Source organism: Indicator indicator, chromosome 3, assembly GCF_027791375.1.
Source record: "Indicator indicator isolate 239-I01 chromosome 3, UM_Iind_1.1, whole genome shotgun sequence".
Taxonomy (NCBI): domain Eukaryota; kingdom Metazoa; phylum Chordata; class Aves; order Piciformes; family Indicatoridae; genus Indicator; species Indicator indicator.
In genome coordinates, this window is record NC_072012.1 from 51,748,343 (window position 1) to 51,775,016 (window position 26,674).

General features: G+C 38.9%; 1 protein-coding gene across 1 annotated transcript in view; it reads right to left on the reverse strand.

Moving 5' to 3' along the window:
- Nucleotides 1-452: 452 nt before the first annotated feature.
- CAPS2 (calcyphosine 2) overlaps nt 453-26,674 on the reverse strand; it is a 30,282-nt gene continuing 4,060 nt past the window's right edge. Inside the window, exons 3-16 of the mRNA XM_054399654.1 lie at nt 26,629-26,674; nt 26,386-26,493; nt 20,440-20,553; nt 18,836-18,903; nt 17,157-17,276; nt 16,015-16,089; nt 14,141-14,236; nt 13,939-14,032; nt 9,925-10,040; nt 6,169-6,249; nt 3,894-4,044; nt 3,208-3,327; nt 1,936-2,032; nt 453-650 (exon numbers count right to left, since the gene is read on the reverse strand). Coding sequence (XP_054255629.1) covers nt 475-650; nt 1,936-2,032; nt 3,208-3,327; nt 3,894-4,044; nt 6,169-6,249; nt 9,925-10,040; nt 13,939-14,032; nt 14,141-14,236; nt 16,015-16,089; nt 17,157-17,276; nt 18,836-18,903; nt 20,440-20,553; nt 26,386-26,493; nt 26,629-26,674 — 1,462 coding nt within the window. The 3' untranslated portion in view covers nt 453-474. The remainder of the gene's footprint in view (nt 651-1,935; nt 2,033-3,207; nt 3,328-3,893; nt 4,045-6,168; nt 6,250-9,924; nt 10,041-13,938; nt 14,033-14,140; nt 14,237-16,014; nt 16,090-17,156; nt 17,277-18,835; nt 18,904-20,439; nt 20,554-26,385; nt 26,494-26,628) is intronic.

The window sequence follows — 26,674 nt, forward strand, 5'->3', positions numbered from 1 at the left end:
CAGCATAAGAAACAGGAACCAGGACAAAGAACATTTTAAGAACTAACATATTACTTTTATAAGAAGAAAGCTCTCAAGAAAAGCTACCTTTGGTATTTTTACAGTCAAATCTGAAGCTTTTCACAATGCACCATAAACCCAAATTTTCTCCTGCATTTATTCCTTCATGCATTTTAGTATTCTAATTCCCTCTTGTTTTAAAATAGGCCACTTTATTTTAATGTCAAGTAAACTATACCTTTTGCTATGGGGAGCAGCCTTTATTATTAGCAATGAAAAAGAGTGAACACCATTTATATTAAAAATGTGGTCAGCATAGCTCAACAGAGGCTGAGAAATTTGCCATGAATTATTCTAAAAGCATCTAAAATTTTCAGTCCACAGTATCTGTTTAAGACACTAATTATGAAGTAACACACATCAAGACTCCATTATTTAGAAAACATCTCATCTTCATTTCTGCTGCCTTCTGCTTTAAATTCCCCAAGAGTTCCTTAATACATTAACAAAGTCCTCATCATCCACGATTCCAAAACTTAACCCTTCATAGTAATCTTCAAACTCAGCATAGGACACTTCATTGGGGCTGCTGCAGGATTCTCCTAACGCTTCTAGAAAGGATGATTTGATCTCTTCTTCTGTAGCTTTCCCTGGGAGAATATATTTTTCCATTAAATACATTTTCCAGAAGAGTGAATAGATAGCATTTCATATAACTCAAGGCAAAAAGCTTTCAAATTTTAGCTTGCAAATATTTGTTTCTTGAACAAATTCAGTGTTCTGATTTCAGAGTTGTTATTGGCTCATTTAACAGAAGCAGAAATTATCTTTTTTATATGATACATGATAACATTAAATATCAACAGAAACATGAGGGAGCCACAGTCAATTTTAATGAATTATGAGATCAGGAAGGTTTATTTCTTCAAATGACTGCAAACATGGCATAATGCATTTTTAAACTCAAATATAGGTAATTCAGAAGTTCTCTTGTAACAAAGCATATGTTTAATGTAATAGAGGTATAAAGCTCTAGGAAGACCTATTTCAAAAGTGTTCTGCAATTTACATGTGACTTAATTTCCACATCTTGAGGATTTCCTAGCATTGAGAAAAAATTAAAAAGAAAAAAAAAAGGTGGGGAAAAGGTCAGGAGGGGGTGGAAAGGCATTATAGCAGTGGAAAAAAATCCATGTGTAATATCCCCATACCACCATGATGTCTCTTCATGTGGTACCATTAAAACCACTGGCAGTGCAAAAAACATGCTCTCCTCTACAGGTAAAGCAGAAGGTTCAGGACAGCAGGGGCACTCACAATGACTGGTCTGGTACATGGAGATGTTATTTTAGAAACTGACATAGAAATATTTTAATTCCTCTTTTTTTCAATGGCAGAAGTTAAACATTTTTGAGACTCCTGAAAAATAATGGGAGATATCAACACTGCTTCTGTAAGGATGAAAGTCCTGTCCCAGAAATAAATGAATAATTTGTTCAGAAGTAACTTCAAGTGCTGAGTACATTAGCTGGAAACACTTCATTTTCATATCACTGTTTTCCATCCAAAGATGCAAGCATCCTTCTCAGTGAAAACTACTAATACCATACTTGCCACTTGTAACTTGCACACCAAAGCTGAGAAATAACTGCTTCAGCGTAGTCCTGCGCAGGTAGGGAAAGAAATTACTCAACACGTGCAGCATTTGCAGCTTGATAAAAACTAAGTATGAAAATTGTGTATAAGAACTTCACTACTATTTTAAACCATGCTCCAGATAGACACATTATGGCTCATCGAGGACAAATTCTTTTTAACAGCTCAAGCCCAAGCTGATATGAAAACAGTTTGTGTGGATCTTGTACCTCTGCTAACAAGATGACTTTAGTAGATACAGATATTTTTGTTTATTTTTATTTTATTCATATGAATTACCTGCCAATACTAGAGGACGTTTCTTGGCACAGTAACATTTCCTGATATCAACCATAGGTACACTCCCAGTTTTGTTGAAATCTAGTTTCATATAAGCCTATCAAGGAAAAAAAGACTTTCATGTAAGGAGAAAAGTGCAAAGCTGTAAAGATCAAATACACTTAACTACTTAGTCCATATTTTTAGATCTTGTGCCAGGGATTACGTCAGCTTGCCTAGACTGAGGGGTGACCTCATTAATGTTTACAAATATGTGAAGGAGGAGTGTCAGGAAGACAGAGCCAGGTCTGCTCAGTGAGGTCCAATGATAGGGCAAGGAGCAATGGGTGCAAGCTGGAGCATAGAGGGTTCCACAGGAACGTAAAGAAAAACTTTTTCACTGTGAGGGTGGCAGGGCACTTGAATGGGCTGCCCAGAGAGGTTGTGGAGTCTCCTTCTCTGGAGACATTCAAAACCCACCTGGATGCACTCCTGTGTGACCTATCCTACATGATCCTGCTCTGGCAGGGGGGTTGGACTGGAAGCTCTTTCGAGGTCCCTTCCAACCCCTAACATTTTGGGATTCTGTGATTTTATGTAAGGCACCAGATACCAAAAAAAATAATTATAGAGTTTCATGTTTATTTCATCTCAATAGCTTTCACATCAAAGGTGGTCACCTCACCAACTCAATAAAAATAGCATTCTCTCCAAAATTTCCACCTCGCCTTTAGAATCTGAAGTTAAGCTGCTTCCTAGTTGCTTATCTACTCTCTGGTTTGCAGTCTGTGTTTGGTACTGCAAACACCTCCACATTACATTATAGACACATAACAAATGGCATTTCAAATACCAGAAGTCTCATAAATATAATTATCAATTGTAGGTCTCAGAGGTGGGAAGTATCATAGCCTCTTGGTGTAGCCACTGAGGGGAAAAGGTCTGCACCCAGGTATAGTGGTCTGCCAAAATGAGGAACCAGACTTCTGGAAAAGAGAGTTTCAAGGTGCCCGATGCTTTATACACTGATTGAACTGTAAGAATAACACACACCTGCATAAACCTAAAATAATAAAGGAATTATTTTTTTGAGTTTAAAACCAACTAATTCAACAATGGAACAGCACGCAGGCCTCTAATTTATGTTTATTATAATAAATTTACCTGAAAATTAAAAAAGTCAATTACCAGATGCACAATTTCAGAAAAGCAACCACCAGAACATGGTCAATAACTAATTCCAAAGTTAGACTGAAAAATATCTATACTTAAAAAATCTGCAACAAAACTTACCTTTCTTACAAATGCTTTCCTGTACTCGTTCATTTCTCCAAACACAGCACGAGTAAATTCTCCGTAGTCAACCTTATCACTTTTGCTACCATCAAGAGCAAGCCATAAGGACTCAAAGTCCTGCAGTTCAAAAATACGTCCCAGAATGAAACAATTGCTACAATAGGAAATTACAGCATTCACACACACACAAAAAAAAAGCCCACAGACAAACAAACAAAAAACCCAAACCCAAGTCCTAAATCCAAACTGACCCAAAGATTTGTCAAAATAATGCAAGTCATCATCAGTCACTGATGGTCATAATTCACACTGTTTGCAGGTGTCTGCCAGCTGTGAGCTGCTTTTAAAATATATAAAACAAATAAACATAAAAGCAAATAATAACAACTAAATTATTTTTTAAAAGAAAAAATGGATTGCAATCCCAGTTGCTTCTGATGATGTTGAGAGGTTGAATACCTTTTATTTTTAATAATTTCACATAAAACTGAATGCAGAAATGCCACCATACCACAAGGGAAACATCCTCCAGCACCTCACCCTCCAAAAAAACAAACAAACAAACAAACAACAAAACCATCCAAAAAAGCCTTGCAAAGACCAGCTACCAGTTTTAGGTAAAGAAGAGATTCCATGAATTAAAGTAAGATAACACTCATTGTTATAGTTTCACCTAGACTTACCCCTTCAGGCACTTCCAAATGGAATACTTTCAGAGCTTCTTTAAAGGCTGCCTGAGAGAGAAAACCATTTCTATTCTTGTCTACTTGCCGGAAATAGCTTCCTAAGCCTGTTAGGACTCGAACTCCTCTTTTTCTTAGTGTCTCTCGGAGGCTACCTGAGTATTTAGAGAAATAAATGACACAATGTTTACCTGAAGGGGGCTACTTGCTGTAGAGCTGATATAAAAAGTAAAGAAAAACACAACTACTTACAATACTGCTGGTTAAAATGACACATCCATGCACACAGGCTCACATATCTTTGATGAGGAAACGTCAGTTCAAAATGATACTATCAGTTATAAAGCAGCAGCAAAATTTAACAATACTTCTGAAGAGATCACAGAGGAAAGGAAGAATGGCTACCATGCTCTACAAGCTCAGATGATAAAACTCTACTCCTGCCAGAACTGATTCCATATGGTTTAACACGCAAAGTAACTGAGGAACACTACTTTGGTAATAAAAACATGGCACTATGGGACACAGAGCTGCTTCTTCCCTGTACAAACATGTTAAATACATGTGGAAACAGGAACAAACAAAAGCAATGCTGCAATGGTTCCAAAGTCACATGCAGAGAACTACTTCTATGCTAAGAGAGATGGTCTTATCCAAATCCTTAGGTAGCAGGTTTACTTTAGGGATGTTTCAGTTTCTTAGCATATTCTGTTAATAGAAGTCATCTGCTATTATTCTATCTTCAAATTACTTGTATTTACAATTACAAAGCAAAATAGGGGGAGGGTGAAACAAGGAAGTTATCACAGTGTATCAGAGGCTGGAAGGGACCTCAAGAGATCATCAGGTACAATCCCCCTGCCAGAGCAGGGTCACTTAGGGAAGTCTGCACAGGAATGCATCCAGATGGGTTTTGAAAGTCTCCAGAGAAGGAGACTCCACAACCCCCCTGGGCAGCCTGTTTCAGGGCTCTGTCACCCTCACTGTAAAGAAGTTTCTCCTCATGTTGAGGTGAAATCTTCTATGTTCAAGTTTGAACTCATCATTCCTTATCACTGTGAACCACCAAAAAGAGCCTGGCCCCCTCCACTTGACACCCACCCCTAAGATATTTATACACATTGATGTGATCCCCTCTCGGTTCTTTCCAGTGAAGTTCAAATTCAGACATGTCTTAAAAGATGTCTTGAAGCACATATACATAACCTTCTACCAGGCCACACCAACAAATCTTAGATGTAGTCAGGTAACTGAGAAATCAATTTGTGTCTATTATGCAAGGGGGGGAAATTAATAACTGCAAGATTAAAAAATATCCCTAATTATTAGTCCAGTAATTTTTCTAAAAGTGAATGTGCAAGCAGATTTTAGGGACCAGTGTTTGCTGTCATTAACTACACCAGGTTTAGTTAATCATAGAATCACAGAATTATTGAGCCTGAAATAGACCTCTGAGATCATCAAGTCCAGCCTATGACGACCTAACACCACCACATCGACCAGACCATGGCACTTTTCTTAAAGACCTCTAGTGATGGTGACTCCACCACCTCCCTGGACAGTCCATTCCAGTGCCTGATCAGCCTTTCTGTCAGGAAGTGCTTCCTAACATCCAACCTAAACCTCCCCAGTAAACAGTGGCAATTCTACAAGGGGCAAACAGTTTAGTTCAACAGGTTTTGCTGATCAGAGGTTACGATGGTAACACACAGCACTGCATAACCATCTTCCCCTGACTTTGAACACAAAGCTGTGCCTTTGTCCTAAAGACTCTGGACAGCACCCTGGTAACATTTAATGACATAATCCATACATACATATACTACTCAATCACATTGACGTATTTTAGGAAGCATAATATTGGAGACCAACAAAAAACAATTTATCAATGTAGAGGCCAAAAGATGTACCTCATACAAATGAATTGAGATTGTCTTTGTGCATTTTGCCAATAACCTTTTGAATTTAATGCCATTTTAACACAGGATCACTGCTCTCTTTCAGCATTTTTTCAGAGATTAACATTTTATGAATTATATTCACAATTATTCTATACCATCACCACAATCTTCAACCAGACTGTTTAATATTTAAAGAAAGAGAGAGGAGAAAGTATTTTTATGAATGACTTACACTCGTGTCAGATTCTAATAACAATTTGGTAAATATCTAACTTGTTTATAGAAATAAAATCTTTACAACATAGCTATTATTTCTTGTGTTGAGCTGCAAAGACCGATACAAAAGTTATCGTTAAATATGTTCTGGTAGACACAAACCTTGAATCTTCTTGAAAACTTTGCTGTCATTAGCAACTTGCTTGGAACACTCTTGCTTGAATTTCACAGAAGAAGCTCTAAAATAATCAAAATTAATGTTGATTGGTGAAATTACAGGTAATATCACTGAATTCAAAACAACTGTAGTAAAAAAATATATTGAACTTTGTATTTCATTCTCATACTACCAAGTGCTCGAGTTTGAGATAGCATAGGCAAAAGTCCTTGCTGAATATCTGCAGAAAAATTCCTTTCTGGCAATAATCCATTAGCAGCTCCTCTACCAATTCACTAATCATGGACAATTCCTCCTGTGTGTAAAATATCCAGAAATTTATTACATTTCACGACAGTTCTAATCTTCAGCTCAAGCCACTGGAAGAGTTTATTAAAGCAATTACAATTAGCTACCAACAAGACAATAACATGAAGTAGCTACAAATCTCTCTTTAGAAGAGAAACAACAAGCTGTAGACACAAAGCTGCATCTCAGTATCTTAGTGACAGTCTAGGAATTATGGTTAACTTTGGTATTTCGTCAGGCAAGTTCCATTCTAAGAAGGGCTTTCCAGAAGCCCCTATCAGAAACTATCATAAAGGATGACAAAAAATTCTGTGGAAGCATCAGTTGGGGTGGAGTAGGGGGAGGGACACCAACAATTGTTTTAATCAGAATAGGAAGGCAAATGGAAAAGCACTACTGTCAACTTTCAGTTGCTTGCTCACCAGTGCTTTGCCTTGGAGCAGTCATCCTACTTTCTGAGGCCACAGACCTACCTCTCTGCTGTCTCTTAAGACATTTCATCTCCACTTTGAGTACCTCCCACTATGAAATCCCTAAAAGCTTCCCTGTGCCTGTTGTGGTTTAACTCCAGCCAGCCACTAAGCACCACACAGACACTCGCTCAAGCCCTCCCTTCCCACAGTAGAGGAGATTCAGGTGAAAAGCAATACTCAAGGGTTGAGATAAGAACAGTTTAATAATTTAAATAAAAATAAATGTAATCATAGTTGTAATAATAATTGTAGTGAGAAGGAAGATAACAAAAAGAAAGAAGTCAAATCCAATAAAAAAAAAAAAAACAAGTGATGCACAATTGCTCACCACTTGTTGACCCATGCTCAGCCAGTCCCAGAGCAGGGACTGGCATCTCTGGACAACCCTCCCTCCCCATCCCCATCCCACTTTATGTATGAAGCTTCGCAGACTATGGAATATCCCTTCGGCTAGTTCAGGTCAGCTGTCCTGACTGTGATCCATCCCAGTCTCTTGTGTATCTCCTCACCAACAGAGCATGGAAAACTAAAAAATCCTGGACAGGATCAGCACTACTTAGCAACAACTAAAATATCAGTGTGTTATAAATATTCTTCCCATACTAAATCCAAAACACAGCACTGTGCCAGCTAATAAAGAGAAAATTAATTCTGTCCCAGATGATAATAGGATACTATCAGACCACCTAAACTGGAAAGTCAGCAATCACCTACAGAGGACAGCAGAGTCTCTCAAAAGTACATGTAAATCAAAAGATTCAACATGTAAATCAAAAGATTCAACATGTAAATCAAAAGATTCAACATGTAAATCAAAAGATTCATGGCTTGTAACAGCAGGGCATAGCTGCTCCTAAAAATCTGCAGCAGACCTTTGGACTGTACCTAAGCAAAATTCTCTGTGAGTACAATAATGGAAGTAAGACTACTCAATTCACAAATTTTGCAGCAGAGGATACAGAGTTCAGTAACACCCCCCCAAGAAAAAGAACTTGGAATTTAGCCAACAATGGAAAGAACAGAGCAAGAGCATAAAAGCTAAACAATCTGTAGCACCACAGGTAGCATAAAATCCAAAATTATAGCCCAGTGAGCAGGTCTTATTTCCGGAGGTTTCAGAGATAACATTGGATCAACTCCAAATTTCACAGGTATCAACAAATGCAAGAAAAAGCTACTTCTCAGAATGATAGGCTTCTAAGATGTAAAATGTCTTACATAAACTATCCAAAATTATATTATATTTCACTGAAACCTTGCAGAGAGTGAACAATTAGCACTAAGCCTCATACAACCATGCAATTCTATAACAAATTACATTTGAATTTACTGGTTTATTTACTCTCAGCTCACTCAGTTCACTTCATGTAAAGGAATCTCAAAGTGAATATTATCACAACTGAGAACAAGCTTTATGTGTCTAAACACTTGCAGAAAGAAAAATTACAGACAGTTAAGTTGTGCTAACAACAGTAGTTTTTAGACACAGAGCTTATATAATTTAGATTGTTATTGCTGTTCCCAGGCAAGAAGGGAATGAATCATCTGATATATGAGGAGAGGCTGGGAGAGCTGGAATTGCTTAGTATAGAGAAAAGGAGGTTCAAGGGATCTTAGCAGTGTGTATAAATACATGACAGGGGGGAGTAGAGAAAACTAAGACAGCCTCTGCTTAGTGGAATTCAATGACAGCACAACCGGCACAAAGTGAAACATGGGAGGTTCCCTCTGAACATCAGGAAACACCTTCGTACTGCAAGGGTAACAACACTAGAATAGGTTGCCACAGAGGTTGCACAGTCTCCACCCTTGCAGATCATAAAAGACCTAACAGGCTGTAGTCCTTGAGCAACCTGCCACAGAACAAGAGGTCCCTTCCCTATGATTCCATGACTTCATGAAAATTCCTGCCTTGTAACATCTGCTGTCAGCTAATGCTCCTCACAAAACTTTGAGTAATTAAACTCTGACTGCATTTCCAATACTGTTAAGTAACTTCTCTGTTCTGGCAACACAGCAGGGCAATAAATTTTGTAACAAGATTTTAATTTTGCCAAGAACCAGTACACTCACAATCAGAGCCAGAAACCCCTGAGAAAGACTCTTAATTCCCTTTACAGTTTCCTTCCATAAAGATACTGAAATGTGAGTATTACCTTAAAAAATAACACACACTCAAAGAATAACCATGCACCTAACCATTTGAACAAGCTCTAAGAATTTCCCATCTTTTGGACTATGGAACAACATAAGCTACTAAAACCTCTTTTGAAAGGGTAAGTGCACAAATACTGCCCCAGTGCCTCAAGCCATCAACATGGGGCAATATCTGGAAGAACAAAGGATACAAAGAGGAAGGAGGAAGGAAAAAGAAAATGAAAAAGCAAAAACACAGAGAAAATCCTCCAGACCTTACCCTGGTTGTGTTCAAACACTTGTGCACTCATGAGGCTGTGGATGCCTCCTCCCTGGAGGTGTTCAAGGCCAGGCCTTGAGCAACCCAGTCTAGAGCTGATATCCCTGCCCATGGTGGGGGTGTGGGAACTAGATGATTTTTAAGGTCGCTTCCAACCCAAACCATTCTATGATTCTCGGACTGATACAAGCTTTTAACATAAGTTTCACCAAAAAAAAAGAAAAAGTTGATTACAAAAAATAGCATTTTCCCCAAACATATTATTTTAGTTAATCACATAATGAAAGTTTCAGTATATGATTTGTATATAAACCCATCTGATTTCAAAGCAAGTAAGGCAGTTTAATAATTTGATGAATTCTGATTTTAAAATTACTCGTTATCAGTCTAGAAAATTACTGAGTTACAAAACACCCACTAACATCTATTGCTAATGTCTCCTAACAGCAGCCTAGCTACAGATTATTTGTAGCAGTATAAGATATGAGAAGCTCTTACTAACACATCTTTTTTGCTTAGGGAAGGAAAGGTAATTTGAAAAATAGATATCTGCACTTACTTCAGAAAATCCATAGCTGCTTCATCAATACTTATCACACGAAGGGTGAGAATTGGGTTCTGCTTACAACTTTCTGGAAGGTTATGATCGACACTTAGGAAAGTTAGGTTAGCTCCCTGTTGGTAAAGCACAAAAATGATCCACAAATAGATTTGTGTATTTCAGAAAATATGTTCTGCAAGGCTTTCATGTTACTGTTAAAAGCCCTGGAATGAAACAAGGAAAAATGCTGTAGCCAAGCTCAATTACTGCTTTCAACAGAGCCTTTCTAGTACTGAGTAAAAACAGATGGCACATTGTCCTCTACAGAGAGGTTTGTCTAGAAAGAGGGCCTACTGTTGCCTAATCTACAGCTGAGAAATATGAAAACAGAGATTGTTGCTCACGCAGTTTTTCTTCTCCCTCCACCCTTATGGGATCCAAAACTCACTGAACCAGAGAAAAGAGCCAGGGAAGGCAACACACTGATCCCATGACAGCAGAGTTCTCTCAGACTAGAAAAACTCTCCACAGTTATTTTCATTAGCCTAAAATCATGCTTGAGACAAACAACTAAAAAGTAGCATTCCCAAAGTTCAAATCATTCAATTGCCAAATTTCACTAATAAATACTGAATAAAAACCTGCTATTGGTAGTGTCAAGTTCTATTAACCAGTATAGCTGCTTCTGAGTATTACAAATTCCCCTTCCCTCCAAGTTGGGGACAGAAGACACATCTCACATATTCTTTAAAGTTAAAATTGCTTTTTGGTTTGGGAGAAGAGGGAAGGGGAGAGAAAGAAAAACAGCAAACTAAAAGCAAAGAACACAGAGAAGAATCAAAAAAACCAGTAGCTTTAACTGTAATATGTGTGCCACCTTAGGTTATAAAGCCTCCAAAACCCATACATTAGGAAACAGGCAGATACTGTTATTGTGCAAGTATCTCAATCACTTGGATTTTGTGAGAGATTTGTATATCTTAATGTCAGACAAGAAACCAAATTCCCAGGTAAGGAGATGCACAGATATGACATCATTCCAACAAGCTGTCGAACTCAACAGTACGTTTTTCCGATGCGTTTAAGATGCATCTTTATGCAGAACGTATTTCCACCTGCACGTTGCAGAGAAACGGGATAAATGAATAAACACACACACAAAACAAACAACCTTAAAAAATAGCTTCAACCTTCTTACCATCAAGAAAATAATCTATTTTATCATGGAGACTCCTGTATTGTAGCTGCATGTAAACTGTTAGGATTAGGCAGGTGATTGGATAAAACACTCTACCAATTAACATTGCCTCGTTTACTTTTAACATGAGGTTTGCTCTAAAGAAGATCTGCACAAGGCTGTGAGAAACCCAGTGAAAACATACTTGGAAAATTGTTGAAGTATTTATAAACCAGGAACACTGACTGCAGTACAGAAACACAACAACAGAGCAGATGTGGTTTGATTTGTGGTCGGACACCAAAGCAGCTGGCAGATTAAGTTTACCATTGTTTCAAGAGCTTTCTCTAAACAGCGAGCAGAAAACATTTTCAAACTTCAGGTTAACAACAATTAACCTGCAATGTCCTTGTTTCAAAAACATATTTAATTACTGACTCATACCAAAAATGCTGGCAGACCTTGCACAGATTACTAAAAGTATTTTGGTCTACTTCATCTTGAGGGGTCCCCTTCCAAAGTTGTTCATTTTGCATACAAAAAGGTCTATGCTGCCTGCAGCCTTGTGCCCTCTAGTGGGACAATTACGAACAAGAGCTTAATCTGAAGCCGAAGATGGAATCTCTTAATAAGGAAACATGGGACTGAAAAATAACCAAGAGTTACAAAAAATATTTAATTCAAAAACGTTACTAAAGAGAAAGACTTTCGGTCTTTCCTGAAAGCTACGTGTCATGGGAGGGTGATTAGGGATGGAGGATGATGGTTATTAATTATGAATTATTAAATGTGAATTATGAAAATTGTTATTTATTAATTATTAAAATTATGAATAACCAACTAATCACCATATATATATTGATTTGAATGCACGGTTGTAAAAATATAGTCCATAACTGGTTTAGTATTTACAATTATACCCAATTATAATATTTACAGTCAATTTCTAATTAAGGGAATGAAAGGTGCAGTTCTGCCGCTTGTCCACTAGATGGAGACTCGACAAGACGCTTTGCAGCTTGCAACTATGTACAAAGATATTTATAACATTATCACGAGGCAAGTTAAGCTAGAAATATCACGCGGCTACACACGGACGCTTTGAATAGAATGTTACTGAATGTTGCACACATGGAAAGATACATTCTGTCTTTCTTTGTAGCAAGGCAAGTTGCTAGATTACGCAGGCTTGCTGCTTGTCTGCCCGGGACTGGTCCCATCCGGGCGGCGACTTCTTTCTCCCCCCATCTCCGCGGGTGGGGGCAAGGCTTGCTTTCTCCTCCCACGGTCATGGGGAGGGGCGGCTTGCTTTCCTTCCCCCACGGTCGCGGGGAGGTGATGGTTCCCAGTAGGCAGGGCTGGTCGTCTCCAGTCTCGGAGATGAGTTCGGGGGAGGGGTGCGGTGAGACGGCGCTTTCCCCTCGGCTCTGCTCGAGCTGACAATGCCAGATCTTGGCGACTGCTTTCCATTTAAGTTACAACGTAGTCTTGGACTTTGACTTCACAGGAGGGGATGTTTTCTCTCCCTCTTTCTCTTGGGGAAATCCCGGGTTGCATTACTGTGGCACAGGGCTGTGGAGCAGCGACAGTAGGCGGCTCCTTTTCTCTCCCACAAATGGCGGGGGTTACGCAAGATGCATTTCTGCTTGATTAGCTGCTTAATTAGCTTGCAGCAGATCTGGACTGCCAGGCTTAGGCTAGTCCTTCCCCATCTGGGCTAGAGCTTATCCTCTCTCGGGGCTTTCTCAGTCCTTTCGAATGGGCTTACGACACCAGGTCGGCAAAGGGATCATCCTTTGCGGATTCCTCGAGCATCTCGGTGGGCTGGCTTCTCTTCCGTATCGCAGAGGCTTCCAGTGTGCTTGCGTGTGAGGAGGCTTACAGCTTACGCAGCGTGAGCTCACACAGCCAGTGAAGGCAAAAGGAGAGAGCAAGGTAGTAAACAAATGGAGTATTACTTATAGATTTCTCGAGGCTGGATCTGGCCAATGGGCACACTTGTCAACAACCTACTTCAACCTATGGAAAGGGTGAAGCTAGAATTATGCCCTTAGATGGAAAGAGCATGAGCATGCCATGCGATGGATGCATGTAGTTGTTTACCCCTTAGGAGACAGGCTGGCGCCTGGGCCTTTGTCCTCCTCTCCTGAAAGGAGGGTGGAAGGGAGACTTACCAAAACATGTTGGGACAAGTTAGCTGGTATCTGGGGGCATAATTCTGGGCATATGGTGCCTTCACGACACTACGTTACAATTTTCAACTCGATTCCTGTGGCAGTTACAGCAATGCCACACACACTCTGAGGCAGGAAAGACCTCAACATGAGGCTTGAAGGAGTTGATCTTATCAGATCTCTAGCGTCCCCTAATCTGGTGTCCTTTTTTTTTGCTTGCAGAACCCACTAATTAAGCAATTGACCACAGTCAAACAGACAGAGGTATAAAAGGAGCCATGAAAGGAGCGCTTTGGCTCAGGCTCTGGCTTTCTTGTTCTTGCTCCACAGAAGCAGGCTCAGAACTTCTCCCCTTTAGAATGGGCCCTAGGGAACCTCACACCCACCCTGCCCCTTGGTGAGTATATAGATATCCTGGGTATCTGTGTGGGATTTTCTTTTTCTGGAGTGAGGTTTGTGGATGTTTTGTGTCATCTACTCCAAACAGTTTAATAGTTCAGTTACTTGTGCAACAGTATTTTCCCAACTGCCATCCAAACCTGTCATTTCATTGTGTTGGAAGGAGAGCAGATTTAATTGTAATAAATCAGTGTCTGTCAGCCCCTGGTTTTGCCTGTCTCCTTCAAGACACTTCCAGATCACCAACAAACTCGCCTTAGAATCATGCAGAAGAATACTTACAACATAGAAGTCACTAACATCATAGGCTTTTCCCTTCCTTTGTCCACACTGATGTCGATAAACTCCCTTCTGAATGAAAGGCAAGGCATTTGTTCTAGGCAAAAAAATATGCAAGACTGCTATTAAAATAACTAAATCTATTAGAGTTTTTCAGATGGTGGAAGGTTTTTTTCTAAAACCTTTTTAAAAGTAATCACCCTACCTATTTCTTCCAAACTGTCGGAATTCATACACAGTAAGGGATCCATCACATGCAAAAAAAAATCCAATCAACTCTCTACAAGCATCATGACCATTTCTAGAAGGAAAATTGAAAAGCACCTTTATATTTTAGCATCTATACAAATCCAATTCCACCCAAACATACATAACATTTCACAGAATTCACAGAATCATTTAGGTTGAAAAGGGACCTTGAAGATCATCCAGTTCCAACCCCCTGCCACGGCCAGGGACACCTTCCACTAGCCCAGGTTGCTCAAGGCCTCATTCAGCCTGGCCTTGAACACCTCCAGGGAGGGGGCATCCAAGACCTCCCTGGGCACCTTGTTCCAGTGTCTCACCACCCTCACTGTAAAGAATTTCTTCCTAATCTCCAGTCTAAATCTGTCCTCCTCAAGCTTCAATCCATTCCCCCTCATCCTATTGCTACAAGCCCTTGTAAAAAGTCCCTTCCCAGCTTTTTTGTAGCCCCCTTCGGGCACTGGAAGGCTGCTATAAGGTCTCCCCAGAGTCTTCTCTTCTCCAGGCTAAACAGTCCCAACTCTCACAGCCTGTCTCCATAAGAGAGCTGCTCCAGCCCTCTGATCATCTTGTGGCTTTCCTCTGGACCCATTCCAGCAGTTTGATGTCCTTCTTATGCTGGAGACATCAGAACTGGATGCAGTAGTCCAGGTGGGGTCTCACAAGAGCAGAGTAGAGAAGGAGAATCACCTCCTCCCTCATCCTGCTTTTGATGCAGCCTAGGACACAGTTGGCCTCCTGGGCTGCAAGTGCACATTGCTGGCTCATAATGAGTTTCTCATCATCTGACAGCCCCAAGTCCTTCTGCTCAAGACTGCTCTTGAGCCACTCCTTACCCAGCATGTATCTTTGCTTGGGATTGCCTTGCCTTGGGCTCAGGACCTTGCGCTTGACCTTGTTAAACGTCATGATGTTGACTTAGGCCCCCCTCTCCAAGTCCCTCTGGATGGATCCCTTCCCTCCAGCACTTCATCTGGACCACACAGCTTGGTGCCACCTACAGTGGTACTCAACGCCACTGTCCATACTGCTGACAGAGGTTAACCAGCACCGTATTACACAGTTTTTTTCTCTGAAACAGGTATCTCACTCTTTTTTCTACATCACCATGGAATTCAACTTCTGGATTTGGACACGTATTTTAAGGCAATATTCTGTTCTCCACAACGTTAAAAACATCTTCAAGGATTCATGTTCTCATGAATGCAATTATCGTTCATTAACTAAAGGACTATTTGCACCAGGACTACTCCATTCATTATGGTATATGAAGCGATGTTTATTAGTGCACAGGTCACTGCTTCAGAAAAGCACCACTTTCAGAGCTGAGTATGTTACTGCCACTTACTTCAGAAGAGTTTCAAAGGTGCCCTAAATCTGCATATTTAATGCCTATGGTGCTACACACAACACCCAAAGCTGTCCTCTCCATCCACAGTGGCTGCTACATACTAAGACAAGACTACAGTAATTTTTAATCAGCGGAAGTTGATGGTTGGATTTGATGATCTTGGAGGTCTTTTCCAACCAAAAACAATTCTATGAAGTACAGTGGCTAAGAGCACTATTTCACACAGTCCCTGTGCTAACTGACCTGCACAGAGCTACAGGTGTGATGGCAACGCAGCGTTACTGACATATCTCAGCAGTGTGCGATGGGACTATAAAGCCATTATCCATCAGTTAGGTTAGAATTGTGCTATACACACATGCACATATATACCCACAAAGCACAGGGAACTGAAAGGCTCAGTGAAATTCATCATTTCAAGAGGGTAAAGATCATCATTCATAAATTCATAGAATTTAAATCTTCACAAAATTTGTGATTACCTTGATATAATTCTGCTATTAAAGCACAGCTTGTTAGAGAGCATGTTTGTAGTTAATCCTGATTTGGTCCTTATTCTGTGGAAATAATGCAGCATCTTAATGATAGCTCAGAGAGAAATGTTACATAAAAATCAACTGTTTAAAAACAGCAAAAACTGTGAAGCATGGTATCCTTGGCAACTGGCTGATCCTTTCTGGTTGAATTTGGAACTCCTCAGAGTTGCAGTGTGGAATGTATTCTGTATTTATGTCCTATGAAAGCACAGTCACAGAAGGCATAGTTACGGAGGGGGTATTTTGTTTACATACACTTGAATATCAAGAATTAAAACTCTACCACTCACCATATTTCAACCCATGTGTTTTCTTGGAAAAATACCTGGGTTGGAGCTTTATTACTGGCCTAGATATTTTATTACTAGTTCCAGAAATGGAGATTTGTCCATGTGATAGCTAAAAGATAGGCAACAAAAAGTCTTCCTTTTAGAAAAGAATACAAAGATGACATTTGTTGAGAAAGACATTAGAGCAGGATGCTAAACTGCACAAAGCAGAGGTGTTGGCCTGCATGTTGAGAAAGATTAATAGAACAAAACAGACCTGCAGATTAATTTAATTTTATGGATCACAACATTTTCTGTTTTCCTTAAGCCCTTGGAGTTACTATTTCAATGCTCACAGGCCATGAAAATGCCAATACAGTTAATTTTTGCAGCAGAAATCAAAACATTATAGTATGATTATATTGTGAACATCTACATTAGCTTTTATAGATACATACATATGCAATTTTATGCACCTCAGGATAGGAACCTCTACAAGGATTTGACAAGATTGCAAGCATTTCACAGCTCAGAAAAGCCTGGCAAATCCCTGTGATGAACAATATCAACAGAAGCTTAAGAATGTTCTTCCAGGTTCTACAGATTCTACGAATCAATAATTATACACAGAGAATCCACACAAAAAAAGGTCCTACTAGGCAATTTTAAGCATGAGGCAGCTACAAAAAAGGCTTCATGTGAGGCTGGTGGATCCAGGCCAGAAATAGAACACCTGGAAAGGCAAACAGACTTCACAAAGTAAAAATACATCACGAAATGTATTTCTGGGAGAAAAACTAAAGTGATAGAGAAACTCACTTTGTTTCATGCAGAGTTCTTTGTCTGTGATGCATTGGTGCTGACCCAAGTCCCACAAGACCGGGAAGTTCCTTGCAAACACCAGCAGGCATGGATTGCTCTGGGTCACTTATAACAGCTCTGACCAGAAAGACCAGGGAGAACCCTTGGGACTGTTAGCAAGTTTGATTTTTCAGAGCTTACATATTCTTACTCAAGAAAGAACACCCCCAAGAATAATACAGCAACAGAATCTTGGACTTAGCCATTAAACTTGCATAGATTTATGGTTTCCCTTTTTTAGTTTTTTTTTTTTTTTTTTTTTTTTACAGATTACAACTCAAAATCAAATATATGCAACAATATTCTGTTGTGTACTGCTACCTTACGTGTGTATAAATATATTAAGCATCATATATATATATACATATGCATATAAAAACAATCTTAGGGTTACAAAGGGGTGGGTTTTTTTTCCTCATTTCCCCTATTTCTGTAAAATTTCATCACTGATTTTCTTTATTCACAGCTCCCTCCAAAATCAGGACAGAAGTACTGGCCAGTGATAACATCCAACAAGAACATTGTCCTTCCCTCTCCCAAAGTACTGCCTACACAGCACATAGGATCTCAAAGTCCCATCATGCAGACAAGAAATAAATGGGCTGGTTTCCAATCATTTTGATTATTATCTGCATCAGTTTAACAAGCAAATAAAAGAAGCCTTTAGGAATACTTTACATTCTTTTTACATTATTAAAAAGGCTCACAATTAAAAGGAAACAGTAATGCTGCATGGCCAATACAGTAATATAAACTTGCTCTCTGATCTACGCAGATCCATCTTGGCATACATCAGTTACACTGACTGAACTGCAAGGTTGGCTCTACTAAGAAATAAAATAATAAAAACCAACCCAAAACTCCAAACACCTTTGTATTTCATTTAAAATATTTTTTTCATGCAACAGCTTTGATTTTTGATTAAGTACACAATGAACACCTGTGACCCAAAATGCACAAACCTGTGTGCTTAATCCAAACATCAGTAGACCTAAAACCCAACCATATTGATCTTTACCTGCAAGGTGGGGTTTTTTTGGGGGGTTGTTGTTTGGTTTTGTTTTTTTCACTCTTAACATATAAAGGGATTTTTTCTACCTAGAAGCAATACTTTCTCAGAGCTAAAAGGATAGCAATGAACCTGGGACAGCCTTACTGTACAACCTTGATCACCTTGCTTCATCACTGTGCTGGTATAATAATGCTCATCTCCCCTTGAGGGATGTTGCATCAATATTAATAAAGGAATATTAATCAAGCTAAGATTCTTAGAAAAGACAATAAATACTGGAAAACTGAAATTTTTAACAGGAGGCATTTTTGTGTTTTAATGAGGACAAGAGGGTTATTTCTAAGAATGTGTGCTATTGCAAAGCTCTTAAATTAGGTTCAAGCACATTTAAAATTATTCTCAGAAAAAAATATGAAATCTCACTTTGCATTTTAAAACAACCTTTTAAGTTAAATTAAAAAGGTTTTTCATTTAAAGAATTGTTGTCTTTATTAACACTATATAAGACTGTATATGACTTGGATTGAGATGGTAAAAACATCTGCTAGGCAAGGAAAGCCATACACTCAGAGATCTAAATTTCTCTGCAGGGAAAATTGACATTTGAGATGATAAATTCACTTACCTAGATAACTGATCTGCCATCACTTGTTCTACTACAGCACGTTTTCTCCTCTCTGCAGCAGCATCCTCCTGTGCAAAATGCAAAACTGACTGAGAACATTTGATTGAAATATTTGATATCAGACACTTCAAATAATAAATCATCCTTTAAGACAGCATTCAGAGGTCACAGTCTTACTGATGTCACAATTAATCTTGTTTTTATCTGTGTTAACAGAGTTCTATTTGCATAACAAATAGACAAGTAATATTCTCTGCACACACTCCGATTATCTCTGCATATTAGCTGTCAATATATATGGGAATTCCAGTATTCCTGGTAGCAGACAGCATTGCTTATCTATGCACTGTTCCCAATAAATCCTCTAAGTCTAGAAAATTCTGTAAGTAGGGCCTGAGGAAACTCGCCACTATGCCAGGTTTTATGTTCGACACACATTCCAACTCAGAGAACAAAACTTTCCCTCCAGCAATGCTTAGTCAAAGAAGTGCTTGTAAGACATCCTCAGTGCACCATTTTTATTTGCTGCACGCCACAGTAATTTTCTGCAGAGGCAGACCAAACTGAAAAATCTTTCAGGAAAAGTCATCCTAAGGGGAGTGGGGATTTAAAATGATCTTATTACTGTTTTCACTACTGTACCACTTTGATGGTAACATCAAACCATAACCTTGAGCCAACCACTGTGATGTGCTCCGGCACTGACCATTTGCTTCATAGAAAGAGAAAACAAATCACAAAAGGATACCCTAGGATAGCATGGAAGCCACTGGCAACAACCAGATTTCTGAACTTTTTCACTGCACTTAAATTTTCCTTAGATAGGCAAGACTCTTCTTGCTCACTCCTAAAATGAGTAAAAATCATGCATATGTCAGAAATGTAAGACATACAGTGGTTATGTCTATATAAGAAAGGTTTTAATTCCCTTCAACACATGCTAGTGAAGCCAACCTTGTTTCTCATTTTCAAGGCTCCCTTCTACCCAAGATCAAAAGAGATGAGAGGAAGTTGGAAAGGATGCAACAGAGGATCAGAGCCAAAGCCATTAAAAGGAGAGGATAAGGGAGCTTGGGTTTGTTTAGTTTGCAGCCATGGCTGCTATGGGGCATTCTGAAAACATCCTATAACCAAAGGGAAGTTACAAAGACAGAATCAAACTTCTTTTTTGACAGTGGCCAACAGTATAACAGGAGGTAAAAGTTATACTTTGAGTCTTGGCGGTCTTGTTATGGATAACAGGAAGAACGTCACGAGGACAGTTGTATATCACAGGAGGATGTTGCCTAAAGAGGCAGTAGAAGCTCCATCTTTGGAACTTGAAGCCTCAGCCAAAGCTGCAGCAGATCTGAATTAATCCCAGCAGCAGAGGCCATACAGTTTACAAAATCAGTTTTCATCATATATTAATTTTAGGAGTAAATGAGGGAAAATAGCCTTCTTACTGTAGAAAAAAGTCAGAGTCATGGAACACATGGATTATGGAATACAGTCAATGGGTGCAATTTCATACTAGGAGCAAAGGCCAAACTTCTGATGGACAGGCAGGAAGTCATTCTGCAGGTCTAGGCAGTTAACAGCATAACACCAGCCAAAATACTTACAGCTTCTAATTTTCTTAGACTGTGTTGTATATTACAGGGCTTGCTTGTGTAGCACTGTTGTGGGAGAGCTTTCTCATCAAGACCTGTAAGATCACCATTAAGCCCATCTCCAAGCTATGTACCCTACACAAAAATACATTGCTTTCATAAATCAAATGTAACTGTGAGAAAAACAAACCAAAAGCAACCCTACAGGTGTTTTCCTCAACAGAAATACCTCCTACTTGGAGGGCATGAAGAAAACACACAAAGGAGGCTGTGTTTATGAAAGTCAGGAAGGAGGGAACATGGAAAAGAAATCAAAAGAGTAGGATTTGTTGGCTATGCTCTTTTAGTCTTGGGAAGGCTGAGAGGGGATCTGATCAACATCTACAAATGTCCCAGGGGTGGCTGTCAGGATGAAGGTGCCAGGCTTTTTGTAGTGCCAAGTGACAGAACAAGGAACAACAGCAACAAGCTGAACACAGGAGGTTCCACCTCAACATGAGCAGACATTTCCTTACAGTGAGGGTGCTGGAGCACTGGAGCAGGGTGCCCAGAGACATTGTGGAGTCTCCTTCTCTGGAAACTTTCAAAACCCACCTGGATGCATTCCTGTGTGGCCTGCTCTGCTGGGGGGTTGGAATCAATCTCTAGTGGTCCCTTCCAACCCATAACAGACTGTGAATCTTTTAGAGAAGAAAGTTATTATAAGTTCCATTAACCAGATCAAATAATAACTGTCTTGATTTACTAATTTAATTAGGTAGTGATAATATCTAACACAGAAAAAAAATGTTCTGCTAGGCATTATACTAAAATCTGTCATAATAACTGACACAGGTAGCTTCTGATGCTTAGCAAGTATCTTTGTGGAACCCAGAACCACCAGAATAAGCCAGTCCTTCTCTTTCTCTCCGTATATATCCTTGCCAGCTATTTCTTCAGTTTCAGATTAACTCCACTGCTCCTGTAAATACCCTTCTGACAAGCCTGCAGTGTAGCATAAAAAAGAAGTCAGACCTTGGAAAACAGATCACACAATGGTGTCAGACTGGTATGTTAAGAGCAGAGCCAATAACAGAAGTTATCCTACAACAAATCCCCAGAACTGACAATGCTAACCACCACCAAACATAAAGCTAAACTGAATAACCAAAATGTTTTTTTCACTCAATTCGGTTACTCACAGAGTATTTACTTAAAGGCTCTCTGAGTTTATCTGAAGGCTAGAAGTGTGACCATAAGAAGAGAAAGTCCCTTTAAAAGTACCAGCAATATGTACAATACAGTATGTGAAACAATTTTTGTCTTACGTAAGACTTTCCCTTTTTATTCTACTGAACATTAAGCAGGTAAAAGCAGCAACATTGCTGTTATTCATCACTGATCTCTCTGAAAAGCAATGAGCACAGTAAGTCCCCTCAACATCTGCGTACTTAACTTTCGTTAAGACTCTTAAACGGTCATCTACCCTCAGCACAGTCCAGCACTCAACCAGTTCTTCTCACAGCTGTTGCCTGCTTTTGTTTCCTGTTTCCTTACAGTTATAATAATGTTTCTCGCAACCACCCTTCTTCACTCCCTCATCCAGAGCAAGAGGAGAGTTGGGTTTTTTCACCCCTTTGTTTTCCACTTTCTCTCCACTGATCTTCCTCTGTTTGCACCTTAGTTATACTTTAAAAACACAGAAGAAACCTCGCACAATTAATGCAGTTTGCATTCCAACTCTGCTGCATCTTACACAATGTCAAACCAAATAGCATAGCTTGTATCTTTCAGATTTTATTCCTATATTCCTTTCCATTTCCAGTGTTAATAGCTCTCCAGAGTGCAGATGACATCTTTTGCTTGCTTTTTAAGTCATGTATACAGCATAGAATAATCACTGATCTAACTCCCTAGTTACAAAACAGAAAGCTTGAACGCATTTATTTATTTGGAAACCAAGAGCTCCCCACTGTTTCTCCTTGTCTTCAGGCTGCAAACTCTTCCTCTCAAGCACACTAACCTTGATGCACAGACTAGAAGTGCACCATGAGAAGAAAGGTTGCATTTCTTGCCAGAGAATACAAGCATACTTCAGATTCTCAGAGGACCTCAGTTTCTCTTTCTGGAACAACGGAAACAAGTTTCCTATAATTGATTTCCTACTTAACATTAGACACCGAAATTACAAATAGTTTTATTTCCTTACAATAAGAACATGGAAGAAATCACACACACATGCAAACATTGTAATGAAATACTGACATACACTTGCTATTTAAAACACAGTTACTTTGTTGCCAGCTACCTTTATTGATGCTCCTTGACCCTGAAGGGTTTTTTTTCTCTTTTCTGCAATTCTCTGAGAATAGTGCTTATATTCTTCCTTCAGATCTCCTTCATACTGATGATATTTCAGTTTACAGCTGTCTTTTGGGGATGGCAGATTTTCTGGTACTGGCTTCTGCTCCAAACCAAGATGCTAAAGCAAAGAGTAATCAATCTAAAAGCTTGTGGATGATCTATTGAATGAAAATAGCATTATTGTAATTCCTACCCAGTGTTAAGTTCTGATAATTCTTGACACTATGTTTCATGATGAGAGAAATGCAAATCTGACTGCATATTCGGGCTTAAATTTCACTGAGTCCTTCATATTCTGTCATGTTTTTTTAGTCTAAAAAGTACACAGGCAAATGGTTTTACATCACTTTGAGAGAGAATCCAAGATTCTGTCCTATAAGGTAATGTTGTAGATCACCAAAACGGGAATTCTGAATTTGGGAAGTCTGAAAACGGGATGATGGATTTTTTTTTTTCAGACAGAAGTTCTAATATCCTTGGATGGCAGATGTGCATTAATTAGTACTGGGACTTCCTTCCCTAAAACTACATCAGCTGAAAAGTACCTTCTATTTCAGTGTTCTACGCAATGGAGACTGAGTCAGTAACAAATAGCAGCAATGACAGAAGGTCAAGGCCCTTTCTGCTTTCCCTGAATAACCTACACCTTCAATGTCAAAGTGATATTCCTCCAATACTAACAAAACTAAGATGCCTTATCTAGCATCTCTACTTGATACATGTTATCTTGCAACCCATGAGTCCCATTGTAGAAAACAACTTCTCAAAACCCCAAAGGATTTATATTCTTGAAAAGCTTTCTCTTTCAAAGAGGATCCCTACATCTTCACTGGTTGATTCCTGAATTATAAGACTGTATTTGAATTATTCTCACAAAAGTGACCGATTTTGGGAAGTTTTACTTAGTCTGATATTGTAGAAGCTGCAATATATCTCGCTAAAGGAATGCTCAGTCAGGGCCCCAGAAGAAAGCAATGCAGAAATAAAGGCCACTCAGAGGAATACATTAAAGCATCCTAGAACTGCTTGAAGATCTTCTTCACAGAATAAAAAGGGAAAAAAAAAAAAGAATCAAGAAAGAAGAGAGGGAGAGAAAAAGAGAGTAAGTGAACAGAAGATACTTTCCCACACATTCAGCACTTCAGTGTTTAAGACATAATGAAGGCATAAAGGAAGCAATAACAGATAAAGGAAAGCAGAGAAGAAAGGGCAAAAGATCCTGAGAAAAAGAGAAAGCCATATCAACCTTCCATTCACCTTTCTGCAGCCAGACAGAATTGTACGGATGAACTTCATACAAAGAGCTGTTTTTTAAATGGTAAAGTAGGCAGTAAAATTACAGCCATTCAGATCTAAAGAGTACAGCAAGTAAGTACATTTGCACTCAATCAAGTGTACTTGTGCTTAACCACCAGGTTTTATTTACATTTTCATTTTAAATGCCTTTCTTTTTGTCAAGTCAAGAAACAACTTAGCTATATACACAGAAACATATAAAATTATGATCTTGGCAGAGCCATCTCGAGCTGCAGTCAGTTTGAACTCCTACTCTACAAGTCACTATATTACTCCTTTCAAGGGAACCAGGTTATGTACAAATTAATTTATAATTGTTTTTTTTTCTGTAGTTATACTTCTGTTTTAAATATACTCATTAGAGCATTTTTTAGGTTTGCATAAGTTAAATATTTTTTAAATAATGGATTTTTCAACAGCGTATTTTCCAATTCTTTCCAAAAGATAAAACACTGATAAGTTAGAATACTTCCTGCATCCTAACCAAATAAAAACATACTACTATAAGTAAGATTTTTACCATAATTATATATGGTGTATGATTATGACAGAAAACAGTTCTGTAGGTAATGTTTTCCCTAAATTAAAGCTCCATGTATCTAACCACTTCAATATGTAGGGACTACAAACAGTAGACTACTGTTTGCTGTACTTCATCAGTTTCCCTTTAATTATCACATTTGAAGCACTTAAAATACTGATGAAATGACAGTAGATTAAAAAGTCTCTCTAGTAAGCTAGCTCCTGTCACACAGAAGTTAAAGCACTACGTTTTTATATCATTACACTGAAATGCTGAAAGTATTTTGTTAGTGTATATTTCCCCAACTTCTTTACCTCTGTTTTCTCCTGACAATGTTTTCTTGATACCTGTTTAACCTAAAGGAAAAAATGAATTAAATATGTATCATTTGTCACATTAACTTGTTTAAAATTAATTCAGACATAAAAGTTCAAAGGAAAACTTTTCCTATGTACAGAGAACTGTAATAACTGAGTAATTAAGACTTTTAAATTGTTATAGTGGATGCTGATCCCGAACAATACTATACTGTATTATAAACCAAGTGGTCAACATCAGGACTATTGATTTTCCTTATGAAGTACCTAAGATCAATGATGTGCTGGTTTGAGGCCAGCCAGGACATCTCTTGCCCCGAAAGGGACAAAAGAATGACACACACAAACGGATTGGAGAGTGATGGAAAAGTTTAAATAGAAAAGCGAATTGGTGAAGCTACAGAAAACTACAAACTACAAAGCATAGTGGAAAAGAACATCCTAAAGCATACAGAACCCCCTCACAGAATTCCCAAAAGCTTCCCAGTCCTCCCTTCCTCTCACCTGAGGGTCTACCCAATCCCTCAGGGCTCTTCCTTCCCCCCCTCCTACTGCTAGGCAAGTCTCAGGCTGGCCAGGTCTGAGACTGCCCCCCCTCCATTCTCCTCCTGGCATTAGGCCTAGACAGTCCTAAGAGTCCTTGAGGATACTCCCCCGGCATTACCGGATAAGAGAGGACATCTCCCATGGGAGCAGAGGGAAGAAAGAGGAAGAGAATGACTCTGCAGATGGCCTTATAGGGCGCAGGATTTATGGGTAGAAATACGCCATTTCCTGTGTCCACCCCTGTGGGTGGGCACCCAGGAAACCAGAGGTGTATCTCATGTAGCAGTGGCAGGGGGCATCCAGCCTAAACTGCCACAAATGGTGATTAAATTTCTTAGTTATCCAGGGAAAGAAAAATACCTAAAAGTGATCTGACTTAATTCCCAAGTTAACATTCCAGCTCTGTTTGAAAGACAAGAGACTTAGGCAAAACCCTACAAAATAGCTGCACATAACTCCAAAAGTTTCCTTTTCACCAAAAGTAACTATTCTTCCACAGAAATAATACTGACTGTTTGTACCTGGGGTTTGTGTTCAACCATACGAAAATAATAAAGACAGACAGCAGTTAGTAAGTGTAGTTCCACTTTAAAAAGAGTAATCAAAGTCACATACTACCTCAAATGTATCACACTTATCAGCTGCTTTGACAAATTATTAGTAAAACTATTAATGTATCTCTTTATGAACAAGTACAATGAAAAGGATGAGTGCATCAACCAAAAAAGAAGAGCTAGAGCATGTTGGAAAATAGGACTGTTAAAATATTCTAGAGGCTTCTCAGTAAAAAGTACTTTGCCAAAAATATTCTGAACCGATAGCACTTGAAGATGAGTTTTATCAAAAAAAAAAAAATTTAATAAAGCTAAGTATGTTTTTCTAAATTACTGCTAAAGGGACATACTTTAAAGACACTTGTAGTGATAGGCTGACCTGTGGAGCCTGATGATGCTGTGCATATGGAATTGGTAATGATGAAGACAAATCTAGAGGGTATGTATGAGGACAACTTCCACTGTATGGTATGTAAGAGTCCCCATCCTAACATTTCAGGGGAAAAAAAAAAAAAAAAAGACAAGCAATTATAATCGGTTTATATTCAGAGTGATATTTTTATAGCCTTCTGCAACATGTGAACTTTAAAAATTATTCAAGACAGAATTAATTCATAATTACCTCTTCATCAGAATCTCCCAGCCTCCCTAGATCTAGGCATGGCACC